Here is a 13,965-nt window from a genome sequence, read left to right on the forward strand (position 1 = left end):
GGGAGGGGGAGTTTGACGTTTTTGTTTTGTTTAAAATTGGGGGTGGGAGCGAGCTTTTGGTAGGAGGTTATTAAAAAGTATGAGTAAAAGGTTTCAAGAGAGAGGGAGGCTTTTAAAACAACAACAACGTAGGATTGGCATTTATTTCTGCTGGGGGAGGGAATAATAAAATGAGCGAAAAAGCTGGATTTGGGAAGAAAAGAAAGGTGGGGCAGAAAGGTAGGGAAAGGACCATCGTGGGGAGGTGTTGTTTGAGGCCAAGCAGCTGTTGAGTGGATGGAGGGGTGGGCTTGGCCTTGAGGTGGGAGAGGCAGTGCTGGCTCTGGAGTTAAAAGGCAGCCAGTGGGTTTTACATGCCTGAATCCTGGTGGTCTGCACTCTGGAGTAGGATCTAGTGGTCATTTAAGTTCAGAATCGTGCTTTGACTTTGGACAAGCTGCGAAACGGATTTCCTCCGCCTTGGACACTGAGGGAAACGCAGTCTGGTGCTGGTTTGAATGGTCTCCACTTGAAACGGGAATTCCTGCTGCGGAGCCCGTTGGCAGGCCTTCCGGTGTAGAAGGTCCCCCCAGTTCCTAGTCCAACAGCCTTGGGTTGTCAAAGAACTCCATCCCTTTACAAGTCCACGTTTGTAAGAAATGGGAACCTGTGCACATCAGAACATCCAGCTGTTTTTGCAACCTTTCACGGTTCACCTGTGCCAATTGAGCTGTCGTCCTCTGTATCCGAAACTGGGTTCTAATCCCGTATTAACCAACTTTTGGTGCTGATCCCATTGTTTCCATGGTGGCTTTATAAACAGACAAAGCAGCCTTGCGAAGAAGGTTCCGTCATGGCTTGGCAGGCTGGGAATTGGGCCCAGCTCTCAGGATGATTGGTCAGAGCAGACTGTTTGCCCGCTGTGGAGTTGGATTGCTCTTCCGGTCCTGGAGTCTTTGCTTCTCTCAGGCTGCTGAGGGCACGATGGTCCGAAACATCCAGAAGGTTCTCTGCGTGGCAGAGAAAAATGATGCTGCCAGGGGGATTGCAGACATTCTTTCCAACAGCAGGATGAGGAGGGTAGGAGTGCGCAATAGTGATATAATATTTATTTATTTGAATGTTTTCTTCCCCACCCCGAGGTTTGGTTGGAGGGGAGTAAAACTCTATACCGCTAAAGCACAGCACTTCTGATGAAATATTGGTCCACAAAAAGAATCACAAACTGAAAGGCTGTACAGTGCTGCTGGTCAAAAATAGAGATTATTCAGACACTGTAATACCTGAAGAGGTGTGTGGAGGCAGCTGAGGACTGGTTCCGGTGTGGCAGTGTTCCCATATGGAAAAACCTATATCCAACCTGAGCATAGTATGCAACCTGTGACAACTGCAGACATGTATTTTGCTGCATGTAGATATGCTCAAAAGATGCCAAATATCTGTCTTCCCAGTTATTGAACACACAGCAGAATGTATGCTTATCGTGACTTCAGCGGTGCCTGACAATTACAGATGGAAATAATTTTATACAGGATTACCCTCATTTTAAACATTACACATCTTAGCTATATGTTGATCTAATTTGTTATGTCCTGGAATTCTTCCTTTTTAGAGAGAAGGGTTTTCCAGGTTCAACAAGATCTACGAATGCCAGTATCATATGTTTGGCCAGGTATGTATCCAGCTATCCTTTACCATTGTGCTTTGCTACTGATCTGATGAAACTGTGTGTGAGAGAGAAAGAGAGGCAGGTTCTAATCCACATCAAAAGATAGTGGTAGTTACTACACAGATTTGCTGCACAATCTGAAGCATGTCTACGCAGAAGTAAGTCCTGTCCTGTTGAATTCACTGAGGCTTACTTAGGTAAGTGAGGTCAACCCCACGAATCAGTGCAGATGCACCACAGTGGTTCTTCTCTCTCTGTTCCTCCCAGTGGTTATTCCTCCTCTGGTCACTTTCTATGGATACACAACATGACAGTCTGTCTCCAGGCACTAGTGTCTCATGCAAGAGATTCCCGCACTGTGGCGTTGACGTTGCCTGCCTTCACGTCACATTTGCAGACATTTTTGTAACACAGGGATAGTCTGCCAATGGGCCTGGTACCTGAAGCCAGCTCCCCATAGAGCAGGCTTCCTCAAACTTGGCGCTCCAGTGTTTTTGGCCTACAACTCCCATGATCCCTAGCTAGCAGGACCAGTAGTCAGGGATGATGGGAATTGTAGTTTCAAAACATCTGGAGGACCGAGTTTGAGGAAGCCTGCCTTGGGAACATGTCCTTGGGGATTCTGCCAATTTCCATTCTGTGGAAGTGACCGAGCCAATATAGAATAAGTATTTTTCATAAATTCCCCTTGTAATTGTGAAGCTCGTTTTATCACATTTGTATGTGTATATGTGTGTGTACATACACATGCACACGCAAACACACAAACTGAAAGTGTTTGAATTTGGGAAGTGTCTCTGGTTCTTCTTTAGGAAGCTGGATTCATTTGTGCACGAACCCTATTTCTTGATCTCTTTACAATGAGCCTGAGAGGACTTTATCTTAGAAGCCCACTATGGGCGGAGGGTTTTAAGCATTTCTTTGGCTCTGACAGGGAATAATCCTTGTTCCTCTGGCTTCTGCAGAATGTAGCTGTGGTGATGACTTCTGTTTCTGGACATTTGCTGGCTCAAGACTTTAAGATTCCGTTTCGAAAATGGTATGTATGAGTGGATCTCTGAGGATAGTTCATATTTCTGCAGTTACATGCTGAGAGATTGAATAGAAGCTGTAGGAAGTTGTTACCTTTACCGCAGCAGATGTGTTTAGAAAGTGGAAGGCATTTCTTTAGACTTGCTGCCTGCTCTTGTCTGTTGTTGTTTGACTGTATATTTTGCTGACACTCAGGCACAGCTGCAATCCACTTGTCCTCTTTGATGCCGAAATTGAGACATTCTGCCCTGAAAACTATATGGACATTAAGGTTTGTGTTGCTGCAATGCTTTCTGCTGGAACTGCTGTTATCCTCTACCATTCTACCATCTATCTAAGATCTTTGCCTAGTAATATTTTCCAGTTGCATCCCTTGTGCCTTCAGCAGGGGCAGGTTTGCCTGCTTTTTGAAGGGGCCTTTTTGCAAACTGTTACGATAGCTTGAACTTGCAGTTGCACTCTGCAGTATTGTTGGCTACTTTCTTGTTCACAAATTATGGCTCAAGGCATTCTACCCCAAGGCCAGACACCATAAATGTCACAATTGTTGCCTCCGCATTGTACTGTGGATCAGAAATGTTGGGTCTTGCAAATCCATGCAATGGGATGTAAAACCATGTTAGTCTGTAATCAGGGCTGAACTTCCTCACCAGGCTTGTATATAGCAGGCTCCAATTTCCCCCTTTAAAACTGGCTAGTAGGCGATTGGGAGGCAGGTAAAACATTGTACAGTCGTACCTTGGATCCTGAACGCCTTGGTACTTGAACGTTTTGGTTCTTGAACGTCACAAACCTGGTTTGCGAACGTTCTTTGGAATCCAAACATCCAAGGGGGCTTCCGCAGCTTCCGATTGGCTGCAGGACCTTCCTGCAGCCAATCAGAAGTCGCTCTTTGGATTCCAAATGTTTTGGAAGTCGAACGGACTTCCAAGGTACAACTGTACTGCATACTCTAGAGTCTAAGGCACATGGGACCTCTTTATTTTAAATGTATATGCACCATCTTTCCACTCATTAGTACTCACAAGGCAACTTTGAATCGTAAACTTGTAAAATCGGAAGGGACATCAAGGGTCATCTAGTCCAACCCTACAATGCTGTAATCTCAACTAAAATATCCATGATAGATGGCCAGCCAGCCTCTGCTTAAAAATCTCCAAGGAAGGAGAGTCCGCAACCTCCACAACTTAACAGTTATGTAGAACAGCCTTCTCCAATCTGGTGCCCTCCAGCAGTTTTGGATTACATCTTAGCTGAAGCACCATTTGGGTATTATGGGAGTTGTAGTCCAAAACACCTGTAGGGCACCAGATTGGCAGCTGACACAAAACAATAACACTTAAAACATAAATAGCTAATTGGTTAAAATGAAATCTTCAATACAGCAGTAAAAAATAATAATACTAAAGCCAGAGAAGGCAATGGGAAAACTGGCGTCTTCTGTTCTCAAATGCCCCCTGAAATGCCTGATTCTGTGCATTCTTGCTTTGGAGCAATCCCCACTGAAATCAGTGAGATTATGTAGGCGTGCATAGATTTTCATTGTGGCAAAATCCTACGCATGTGTACTTGGAAGTAAGTCCCATTGTTTTTGGCCTACGCCTCGGAGCATGGTGTGTCTTGCCTGTTAGCTGTAGAAATGTGTTCTGTGTCCTTGCCACCTGCTGATTACGTGGCAGGCAGCAATTAAAACCAGCAGCATTGTGGGTGGCTTGTTTCCCTGTTCTCTCATCCTGTCCTACTACTTATTCCAGCGAACACTTGAGCGAGAAGTTCAGCAGTGCCAGGCTCTGGTGATCTGGACAGATTGCGATCGCGAAGGAGAGAACATTGGCTTCGAGATCATTAACGTTTGCAAAGCAGGTGTGTGGGGTTGTGGTGTGAGAATGTGACCCTCCTTAACAGAATCCTAGGTCAGTGAAATGCACGTAGACCAAACCTCTTCCTTCAAGCAGAGTCTTCCCAGATGCAGCCCAGTCTGTTCAATGCAGTGATTTCCTCTCCCCTCCACCTGAAATGCTTGTATTATAGTGGACCAAAAGCAGAGAATGTGGTGCCTAATAATCTAGGCCTCTGAGCCTGCTACCGAATTCTCCCACTCTTGCACAGTGATACACGCAGCACTGGGATTTATAGTGTACCCTTTGTGCCCCTGTTGTTCTAGTTTGCTGTGGATTTTGTGGACCATCACATTTTCTGATATCTACCTGGGAAGCCATAGACAAGGCTTCTGGAATTTGGCTCCTTATGCATTCTGACACAGCTATACCGTGTGCTTCAGTTAAGAGTTGGTCCTGATTCATAGTATCTGTGCTGCAAAGCATGTGAATAGGAAGAAACATCTGCTTGCCATCTGGCAATGCTTCCCCTTTACTCTTTGCAAATGCAGCTGCTTCAGAGTGTAGAAGGAGCTGAGTTTTAATTCAGAATTTGGCATGAATCAATCGTATTTGTGGAACAAAGGAATAGATACAAACTCTTATTTAGTTTGTCTTTGGAAATTACCTTCAGCAGTATTTCCTGTTTTTGAGATGGTCTTATGGACTACCCAAAAGCACATCTGGACCAGTGGTGGTCCACAAGCCACAGTTTAAGCATTCCCCATCTATTGGGCCTTGAGCCCAACATGCCTTAAAAGTATTTTCTCTCCTATCTCTTACCATGGCCTATTAAATTGACTTAAAAACACCTTCTTTAACAATAGCACTATGAGATAAAAGATGTCAGCTATGTTTTGTGGACCACTGGGATGTTATTGAGATTTCTTAAAATATTTTAATCATGTTGCTTCCTCAGTCTAAATCTGCCATTAATCTCTCTTTCTGGTGGACAGTGAAGCCGAGCCTCCAGGTATTCCGAGCTCGCTTCTCCGAGATCACGCCTGGTGCCATCAGAACTGCCTGTGAGAATCTCACCCAGCCCAATCAGAATATTAGCGATGCTGTGGATGTCAGACAAGAGTTGGATCTCAGGATAGGTATGGGAGCAAAAGGCATAAGGGGTAGTTTATCCGCATAGAAACACCCCTCGTGCTATGTATATACTTGAGTCACAATGGATATTGTGGCATGTCAGTATAAAGATGATACTAGCATATTATTGGGAAAGGTCTTTCAAAGCATAGGTATTTGCTCTGCATGTGGTGTATTTCCAAAAATTGTGAGCTTTCTGGTAATGCACTGCTTGTTATATTTTCAATTGTTGTTGTTGTTTTAAAAAAACTTAAGTACTAGAAACATACTCTCATGGCTAGTCCTGTGCAGTAACACCTGTCTCTCCAGTACAGATGGATGCACGACCATTTGGCTTATTTTCTCTTCTCTGCCTAGGTGCTGCCTTCACCCGATTCCAGACTTTGAGGTTCCAGAAACTCTTCCCCAACGTTTTAGCAGAACAGCTGATCAGCTATGGAAGTTGTCAGTTCCCAACACTGGGATTTGTGGTGGAAAGGTTTAAAGCCATTCAGGCCTTTGTTCCTGAGTTGTTTTACAAAATCAAAGGTATGTTTCAGAATATCAAAGGCAGAAAGTGAAACATTTTTTAAAAAAGGTTTTTTTACTATTAATTAATGTAAATTGCAAAAACTTTTTTATATTTATAAAAATTGTTTGCATTGTCAAAACATTTGTCTGCCACAATAGGAGCTTGCTTTTATCCACAAATAAATGTATTGTCTTCCTCATAATTTTGGACCTTGTGCTCTGTTGATGTTGAGTGGAATCGCCCTTCCCCAGCACAATTCTGTATGATGAGGAACCTGTGGCCCTCCAGATGTTGGACCAACTTCAGCTAGCATGTCCAATGGCCACAGATGATGAGAGTTGTAGTCCAAAACATCTGGAGAGCCACAAGCTTCTCACTCCTGCTTTGAGTGCGTTGCTTCTGTGTTGTATGACCTTTGTGACACTGGGTCTTAAAAGTGATCTGCCTTCTCTCTTCAGTGACCCATGACCATGAGGAAGGCACTGTGGACTTCAGCTGGAAGAGGAACCGTCTCTTCAACCACACAGCATGCCTTGTTCTCTACCAAATGTGCATGGAGGTAAGAAACTACATAGTCCAGTCTGCATTCTCTTAGCTCTCCAAGGCTCCGGAGAGAGCTCACTCTTGCTGCTTGTTTTTCTCTTAGGATCCTGTTGCCACAGTTGTGGAGATTGGGAGCAGACCAAGGAGCAAATGGAGACCCCTGCCACTAGACACCGTGGTGTGTTGATGAAAAGAGGGTCCTGGCATTAGGACGTAATGGAAATGGCTCTCAAGAGAGCAACTAATCAAGAGCTCTTACTTGACTTCGTATTCTGAATCAATGTCCTTTTGGAAAGCCTCATAGAAAGAGGCTCACTACAAATACTCTCTTTTTGAATGTATGAAAGATTTGGGTTCCTTAGGCTAAACCCTTGAATTCCTCAGCTTTAGAACTGGTGGAATATTTATCAAGTACAACATACAGGAGAAACAGGGAAGTATTGATAAGTCTGAAAAGCTCTGACAATGCCCTAAGCCACTTGCAAAGCTTTTGGAAGATGCTGCTTCTGTCTTTTACTAATTGAAATATGTGACCATCAGGCCTACTGTTTCTTGGAGCTGAGACACCAGTGCTACAATTTTCAGAGTTTGGCGTGTTTACCAGAACAGTCTTCCCCAACCTGGTGTCCTCCAGATGTTGCTGGACTACAACTCTCATCATTCCTGGCTGTTGGTCAAGCTGGCTGGGGCTGATGAGAGCTGCAGTCCCACAACATCTGGAGGGCACTTGGTTGGGGAAGCCCTCACTAGCATTTCAGACGTGTTATGGTCTTTCTGAAGCTAATAGACCAGCTTATTTTAATGTCAAATTGCACATTGACCATCTGGCGGCGCAGTCATTGAGCATATATTTTCCCCATCTGCCTCTGATACAGGAACTTGAGAAGCTGGCTTCCCGTAAGCTGAAAATAAATGCCAAAGAAACCATGAAAATTGCTGAGAAGCTCTACACTCAGGGGTAAAAATTGCAGTAGTTTGTGCCTGTTTGTTGTATAAAACATTCAGGTTAGTATTTCCAGAAGCAGACACAATGGAAGATGAGCGATGGATCAGGATCACATGGAAGTCCTAATGGTTATTATTATTAATAATAATATGGCACCGATCTGACTGGGTTGTTCTGGCCACTCTGGGAGGCTCCCAACTAAAAATAAAGGCATAATATGACATCACACACTAAAAACTTCCCTGAACAGGGCTGCCTTCAGATGTCTTTTAAAAATCACGTAGCTGTTTACCTGTTTGGCATCTGCTGGGAGGGCGTTCCACAGGGCGCAAATGACTATCAAAAAGGCTCTCTGCCTGGTTCCCTGTAACCTCACTTCTCGCAGTGAGGGAACCACTAGAAGGCCCTTGGACCTGGATCTCAGTGTCCGGGCTGGAGGATGGGGCCAGAAACTCTTCTCCAGGTATACAGGGCCAAAGCAGTCTGTGGCTTGTTGAGTGCTAATATCTGCTAGTAAAAAACATTCGACCTTTTAAGAAAATTAGGTGTAGATTTGTTTAAAAGTAATGCTTATTTTATGTTATAAATTGTCATTTTTAATGGCCCTTTATTTCCTATTTTTAAGGTACATAAGTTATCCTCGAACAGAGACCAACATTTTCCCTAAAGACCTAAACCTCCCCAACTTGGTGCAGCTTCAAACACAAGACCCTCACTGGGGAGCCTTTGCACAAAGAATTCTAGACCAGGGTGGGCCGACCCCACGTAGTGGAACTAAATCAGATCAGGCTCACCCCCCTATTCATCCTACAAAATACGCGGGAAATTTGCAGGTGAGCCCATGTGGCCGGGGTCGCTTTTTTCTTGCTTATTACACCATATGCTGCTTTGTTTACTCTTAAGAATCTGACTGGCTGGCTTGTTTTTCTGACTGCCACTTGGCAGAGGAGCCGTGACAGGTTATCCCCATTGAGAAACATGATGGTGCAGCTTCGTTTTAATTTCTATGGTGGTGTGTCATAAAAACTAAATCGAAGCAATTTATAGACACAGAACCATTAAAAAATACAGTAGAAAATGTAAAAAAAAGTTGAAAATAGGCATCAATTAATCCTTGTGAAAGGATGTATTCTTCATTGCCTGCATAGATCTGGCAGCATGGAATCATTTTCAGCAGGCATTTAAGAACAGATGGTGCCTGCAGAATCTGTATTGGCAGAGAGTTCCACAGGACTGGACCGATAACACTAAAGGCTTTTTTCCCCTTGTCAAATGAGCCTCGCCAACTTGGGGAATGACCAAAGATATTCCTGCAGACCAGCTGGGGCTTCCAAAGCCAAGGGCAGCCCCAGACAGAGCACATTACAGTAATCTCAACCTTATCATGCTTTAAATAGCAGGCCATTTCAGGTGCAAAGGCATGCAAGTTTCCCATTCAGATTAAAGTGCCGTGGCTATCGGAAGTTTGTGAAAGACTCTAGAATCCTTTGCTGCTGCTTCTTTCTGTAGAAAGAGAAATCTTTGTTTATTATACAGTATACCTGTTTTCTACCCTGCCCAAAGCTGTCTCCCTGAACTGAACCAGAAGCTGTGTTGTCCTCTCAAATTCCATTCACATATTATGCATTTTCCTTTGCACTCTGTTAATAGGGGAATGACCAGCGACTCTATGAATTCATTGTGCGCCACTTCCTAGCCTGCTGTTCACAAGATGCGAAGGGACAGGAAACAACCGTGGAGATTGACATTGCTAACGAGCGCTTTGTGGCTCATGGGCTGATGATCCTGGCCAGAAATTACTTAGATGTCTATCCTTACGAGAAGTGGAGCGATAAGGTGAGGTGGGACTTGTTCAGTATGGTTGGACTCAATAGTGGGGTCAGCAACAGAGATCCCCTGGGCCAAATCTGCCCCTCCATTTGTAAATGTCAAAGGCAAAAAAAAAAAAAAAGACTTACGGAAACAGTATGGTGTGCCAACAGAGCTTTTAGGACCGGTGGTAGCTATATGTTGGCTACTCCCTTTTCATAAGAACATGATTTTTAAAAACAAGAAAACCATCCTGCCAAACGTCTGCCCAGCCGACGGAATAGGGAACCTTTTCTTTCGTATTATATAATATATAATTTTTATTAAATTTCTGTTTTACATTTTAGAAAATTCACTTAAACAACCTTAAAATATCAATGACTTTCCTTCTTTTTCCATGGTTCACTTTTCACAGCATATTGCATATAACCGCAATTTTCGCTCCAAAACACGCACTTTTTTGCTCCTAGAAAGTAAGGGAAAATGCCTGTGCGTGTTATGGAGCGAATGCACGGATCGGAGCCATGGCTGCCGTCAGTCAAGCAAAGCAGGAGCCGCTTACACGCTCTACGAGGCTCTCACTTTGCTTGTTTTAAAGCGACCTGGAGCCGGAGAGGAGGGAGGGAAGGAGAGCCATGGCAGCAAAGCCGGCAGCAGCCGCTTACAGGGAGGAGGGACAGACGCTAGCAAAAGTCAGTGCGCTCTCTAAACAGAGCAATGAGGCTGCAGAGGGACGGCAGGAAAGATAAAATTTAAGCAACCAGCAGCAAAATAAAACCAACCTCGAGCTCTGAGCCAGCGCAGTGAAAACCAGGAAGTAAAAAAAAAAGGCTGGGGAGGGCATGAGGGAGAGGGGAAAACTTCCGCATCTCAGCTGATCCGCTGGGAGGGAGCAGCTTGTTTTCAGGCAGGATAGATTTGAGCATTGTCTGGGTCCTAGTGCCCCAATCGCTTTTTTGTGCTCCATTCTATTGCTGCTGGTGGCTGCTTATCATTCAGGCTGCAAGGAGGAGCGCTTTTACACAGCTAATGGCGAATCCCCTGCAATCCAAGTCCTCCTCACTTGCTCAAATCTATTCTGCCTCAAAACAAGGAGTGGAAGGAAAAGGCTGCAAACTGTTAAATGGAAAAAAACCCAGGCACAGGGCAAATACCTTAAGTATACCTTTAAAGCAACAGTGCTCTTTCCCTCCCTCCTCCCCACTCAGCTCGCAGAAAAGCTCCTTCTCCACCCACCCCACGCGTGCTCCTTGTTCCTTGAGTTCTTTTCCTTCCCTCCCTACTTAAAACGTGGTTACAAAGCACGGATCCACATGGATCCTCAGGATTTTTGCACTGGGTCACCCCAAATTCACCATCAGATCACATAGCATTTCCATGGCTATAGCCTGCACCAAAAAACACACACGCACCCACTGTTTCATGGGGCCGCAATGGCGCAAAAACGTGGTTACAAAGCATGGATCCTCAGGATTTTTGCATTGGGCTACCCCAAACTCACTGTCAGATCACATGTCTGTGGCCACAGCATGAACCATAAAAATCATACATCCACTGTTTCGTTTAGAATATTTTTTCCTTGTTTTCCTCCTCTAAAAACTACATGCGTGTTATGGTCGGGTGCGTGTTATAGAGCGAAAAATACGGTATATATAAACTAAACCCTTCAGTATTTCATTATTACGAGGGCAGGGAACCTTTTCAACCCAGCGGGCCAGATCCTGAGCTCCCCACTCACCTGTCAAGCACCTGAGATCAGCATGATGTCAGCTGGCTCATTTTTTTGTTGCAGCACCATGTGAGCTCAAGCCATGCTGCAAAGGAAGATCTCACTCAATAAAGCACTGATCCGCAATGACTTCAGTATATCGTGATGTATAGCAAAGTTGAAAACCAGATATTCCCCAGCCCTACCCCTTATTCCCTTTTTTCTAAGTTAAGCAACTCCAAATGTAGACTTCTCTCACTGTGTCGTTTGTTTCTCTCTCTCTCTGTCTGTCTGCCTCTCTCTCTCTCTCTCCCCCTCTCCCCTTGCCCCACAGGTTATCCCAGTTTATGAGAGGGGGTCTCGCTTTCAGCCCACCACAGTGGAGATGACGGATGGGGAGACCAGCCCGCCCCAGCTGCTTACAGAAGCTGACCTCATTTCCCTCATGGAGAAGCACGGCATTGGTTAGTTCCCTACAGGCAGTTCAAGGGAAATGTAATCACATGTCTCAAGACGCTCTGTACACCACACTGCCTAAAAGCTACCTAAACCTTTGGCAGTGTGCGGAGAACTTCCACGTATTGTGGGATGGGCATTTTAGTGATAAAAGGGGACAGTGAAGGATAAGTGAATGGGGAAGGAGTTGTGAATTCTGGGGATACTGGTGAACAGTAGGTACAGGAGTTGATTTGTGCTGTAAGTGTTGCAAGTGGCAAAATGCAGTATCCCTCTTATTACATGCATCAGTTTGCAAGTCTTTTAAGCCAGCGTTTGAGTAGTGAATACAGTTCTCCGTCAGTATTGTGCAAGAAATAATGGCAGGAGGTCCCTCATGGCTGATGAGTGCTAACCGAAATGATTACTTTCAGGGACAGATGCAACCCACGCGGAGCACATTGAGACCATCAAGTCCCGCATGTACGTGGGGCTCACCCCAGAGCAGAGGTTCCTTCCTGGGGAGCTGGGGATGGGGCTGGTAGAAGGTAAGGATGGGCCTTCTAAGTGAGCTTTTAGGATTGCTCTTCCTCACATCCTTTCCCTCACCACAAGGTCTTCACCCCACTCCCACCCTCCAGGCTACGATGCCATGGGCTACGAGATGTCTAAGCCTGACCTCCGAGCCGAACTGGAAGCTGACCTGAAGCTGATCTGCGAGGGGAGGAAGGAGAAATCTGTTGTGCTGAGGGAGCAGATCCAGAAGTACAAGCGAGTCTTCATCGAAGCTGTCGCAAAGGCAAAGAAGTGAGTCATTTCCTGCCTCTCTAGGACTCGGCAGTGCCCAAGCCAGGAGAGGCAGCTGAGCTCCTCCGTATCTCATTGCTTTGCAACATTGTGGTGGCTCTTATTACTGTCGTGGTTCCAATAGACATGAGGCACACACAGGAAACCTGGGTTCAAATATATCTTCTTCCCATGGAGTCATCAATAAATTAGTCTTGGCTCCTTGTGTTCACAGTCGGGAATATACATTTTGTAAATGAAAGGTGCCTTTGTCAGGGCTGGGGAACCTTCCCCCCCCCCCCCCGTTGGGACAGGGGTCAGCAAACTTTTTCAGCAGGGGGCCGGTCCACTGTCCCTCAGACCTTATGGGGGGGGCGGACTATATTTTGGAAAAGGAAAAAAAAATAATTCCTGTGCCCCACAAATAACCCAGAGATGCATTTTAAATAAAAGCACACATTCTGCCCATGTAAAAACACCAGGCAGGCCCCACAAATAACCCAGAGATGCATTTTAAATAACACATTCTACTCATGTAAAAACACACTGATTCCCGGACTGTGTGCAGGCCGGATTTAGAAGGCGATTGGACTGGATCCAGCCCCCGGGCCTTAGTTTGCCTACCCGTGTGTTGGGGGGCTACATGCTATCAGTGGGCAGTGCCAGAGACAAAAAAGTGAGCAGGGCAACCCTTTTCTGTCTTTCTGCCACTGCCATCACCCCTCTCCCCTAATTCCCCCCACCCGTGCCATCTACATGAAATCAGGCCAAGTGCTACTGGTCGTCCACTCCTGAAGCGGATAATGGAATATAGACTGGGTGTGGTCAGTGTTGCTGTACTACTGTAGGTATTTATTCGCACAAGATGAATTGCGTAAATAAATACCGGAAGAAGTGCAATTATTTTATGAGTGAGCTGTGCACTCCCAGTCCGCTCATAACATTGGCAGTCTACTAGGAGTGCCTCGCTCTGCCTGTTTTCGTGTGTGCACCCTTTCTGTAATAATGTGAGGCACCTATTGTCCCCTCTCAAACTGCTTTTAGCCTCTCTTAGGAAAGATAATTCTGCATTACGCTCTTCTGTATTTACTCATACCTCCCAAATTAGGTGAGCAGTTAATATATCTGATAAAATAGACTATTACTTTTATTATTTCATTCCCTCCCATTTCTCTTTTTACCCATCATTTTCTATTGTCTTCTACTTTTATTCCCTGGCAAGAGCCACTTCCTGTAGCACAGGGATGGGTGGGAGGGGGTGCCTTCTGAATGTTGCAGAACTCTAGCTCCCATCATCCTCAGCCAGCATGGGATGATGGGAGCTGGAGTCCAACAGCCTTTGGAGGGCCATAGGTTCCCTGTGCCTACTCTAGAATTTTTCTCCCTTTGCCTTTTTAAGGAGTCTTCCCCCTCCCTTCAGAAACTGTCTCTGGCATGGCCTTCCACAATCTTTCCTGCTAAGGAACGAACGCTGATTTGCTTGTGTTTTGTTTTCTGTGCAAATACTTATAAACCCACTAATCCTTTGAGCCGAAACAGCTGGCAGCCGGGGGAAACAAGTGCAGCTTTGTCTGT

At 45.2% G+C, this 13,965-nt stretch overlaps 1 protein-coding gene across 2 annotated transcripts in view; it reads left to right on the forward strand.

Annotated features, from left to right (window-relative positions):
- TOP3A (DNA topoisomerase III alpha) overlaps positions 1 to 13,965 on the forward strand; it is a 23,412-nt gene continuing 9,447 nt past the window's right edge. For both annotated transcript variants that reach the window (XM_028706597.2, XM_028706598.2), the window contains exons 1-15: positions 1 to 1,059; positions 1,592 to 1,651; positions 2,614 to 2,687; positions 2,876 to 2,951; positions 4,435 to 4,543; positions 5,514 to 5,657; positions 6,010 to 6,180; positions 6,622 to 6,722; positions 6,810 to 6,884; positions 7,582 to 7,664; positions 8,278 to 8,485; positions 9,303 to 9,488; positions 11,504 to 11,633; positions 12,039 to 12,152; positions 12,246 to 12,411. In XM_028706597.2, the coding sequence (XP_028562430.2) occupies positions 871 to 1,059; positions 1,592 to 1,651; positions 2,614 to 2,687; positions 2,876 to 2,951; positions 4,435 to 4,543; positions 5,514 to 5,657; positions 6,010 to 6,180; positions 6,622 to 6,722; positions 6,810 to 6,884; positions 7,582 to 7,664; positions 8,278 to 8,485; positions 9,303 to 9,488; positions 11,504 to 11,633; positions 12,039 to 12,152; positions 12,246 to 12,411 (1,886 nt within the window). In that variant the 5' untranslated portion in view covers positions 1 to 870. The remainder of the gene's footprint in view (positions 1,060 to 1,591; positions 1,652 to 2,613; positions 2,688 to 2,875; positions 2,952 to 4,434; positions 4,544 to 5,513; positions 5,658 to 6,009; positions 6,181 to 6,621; positions 6,723 to 6,809; positions 6,885 to 7,581; positions 7,665 to 8,277; positions 8,486 to 9,302; positions 9,489 to 11,503; positions 11,634 to 12,038; positions 12,153 to 12,245; positions 12,412 to 13,965) is intronic.

Source organism: Podarcis muralis, chromosome 14 (genome assembly GCF_964188315.1).
Source record: "Podarcis muralis chromosome 14, rPodMur119.hap1.1, whole genome shotgun sequence".
Classification (NCBI taxonomy): Eukaryota; Metazoa; Chordata; class Lepidosauria; order Squamata; family Lacertidae; genus Podarcis; species Podarcis muralis.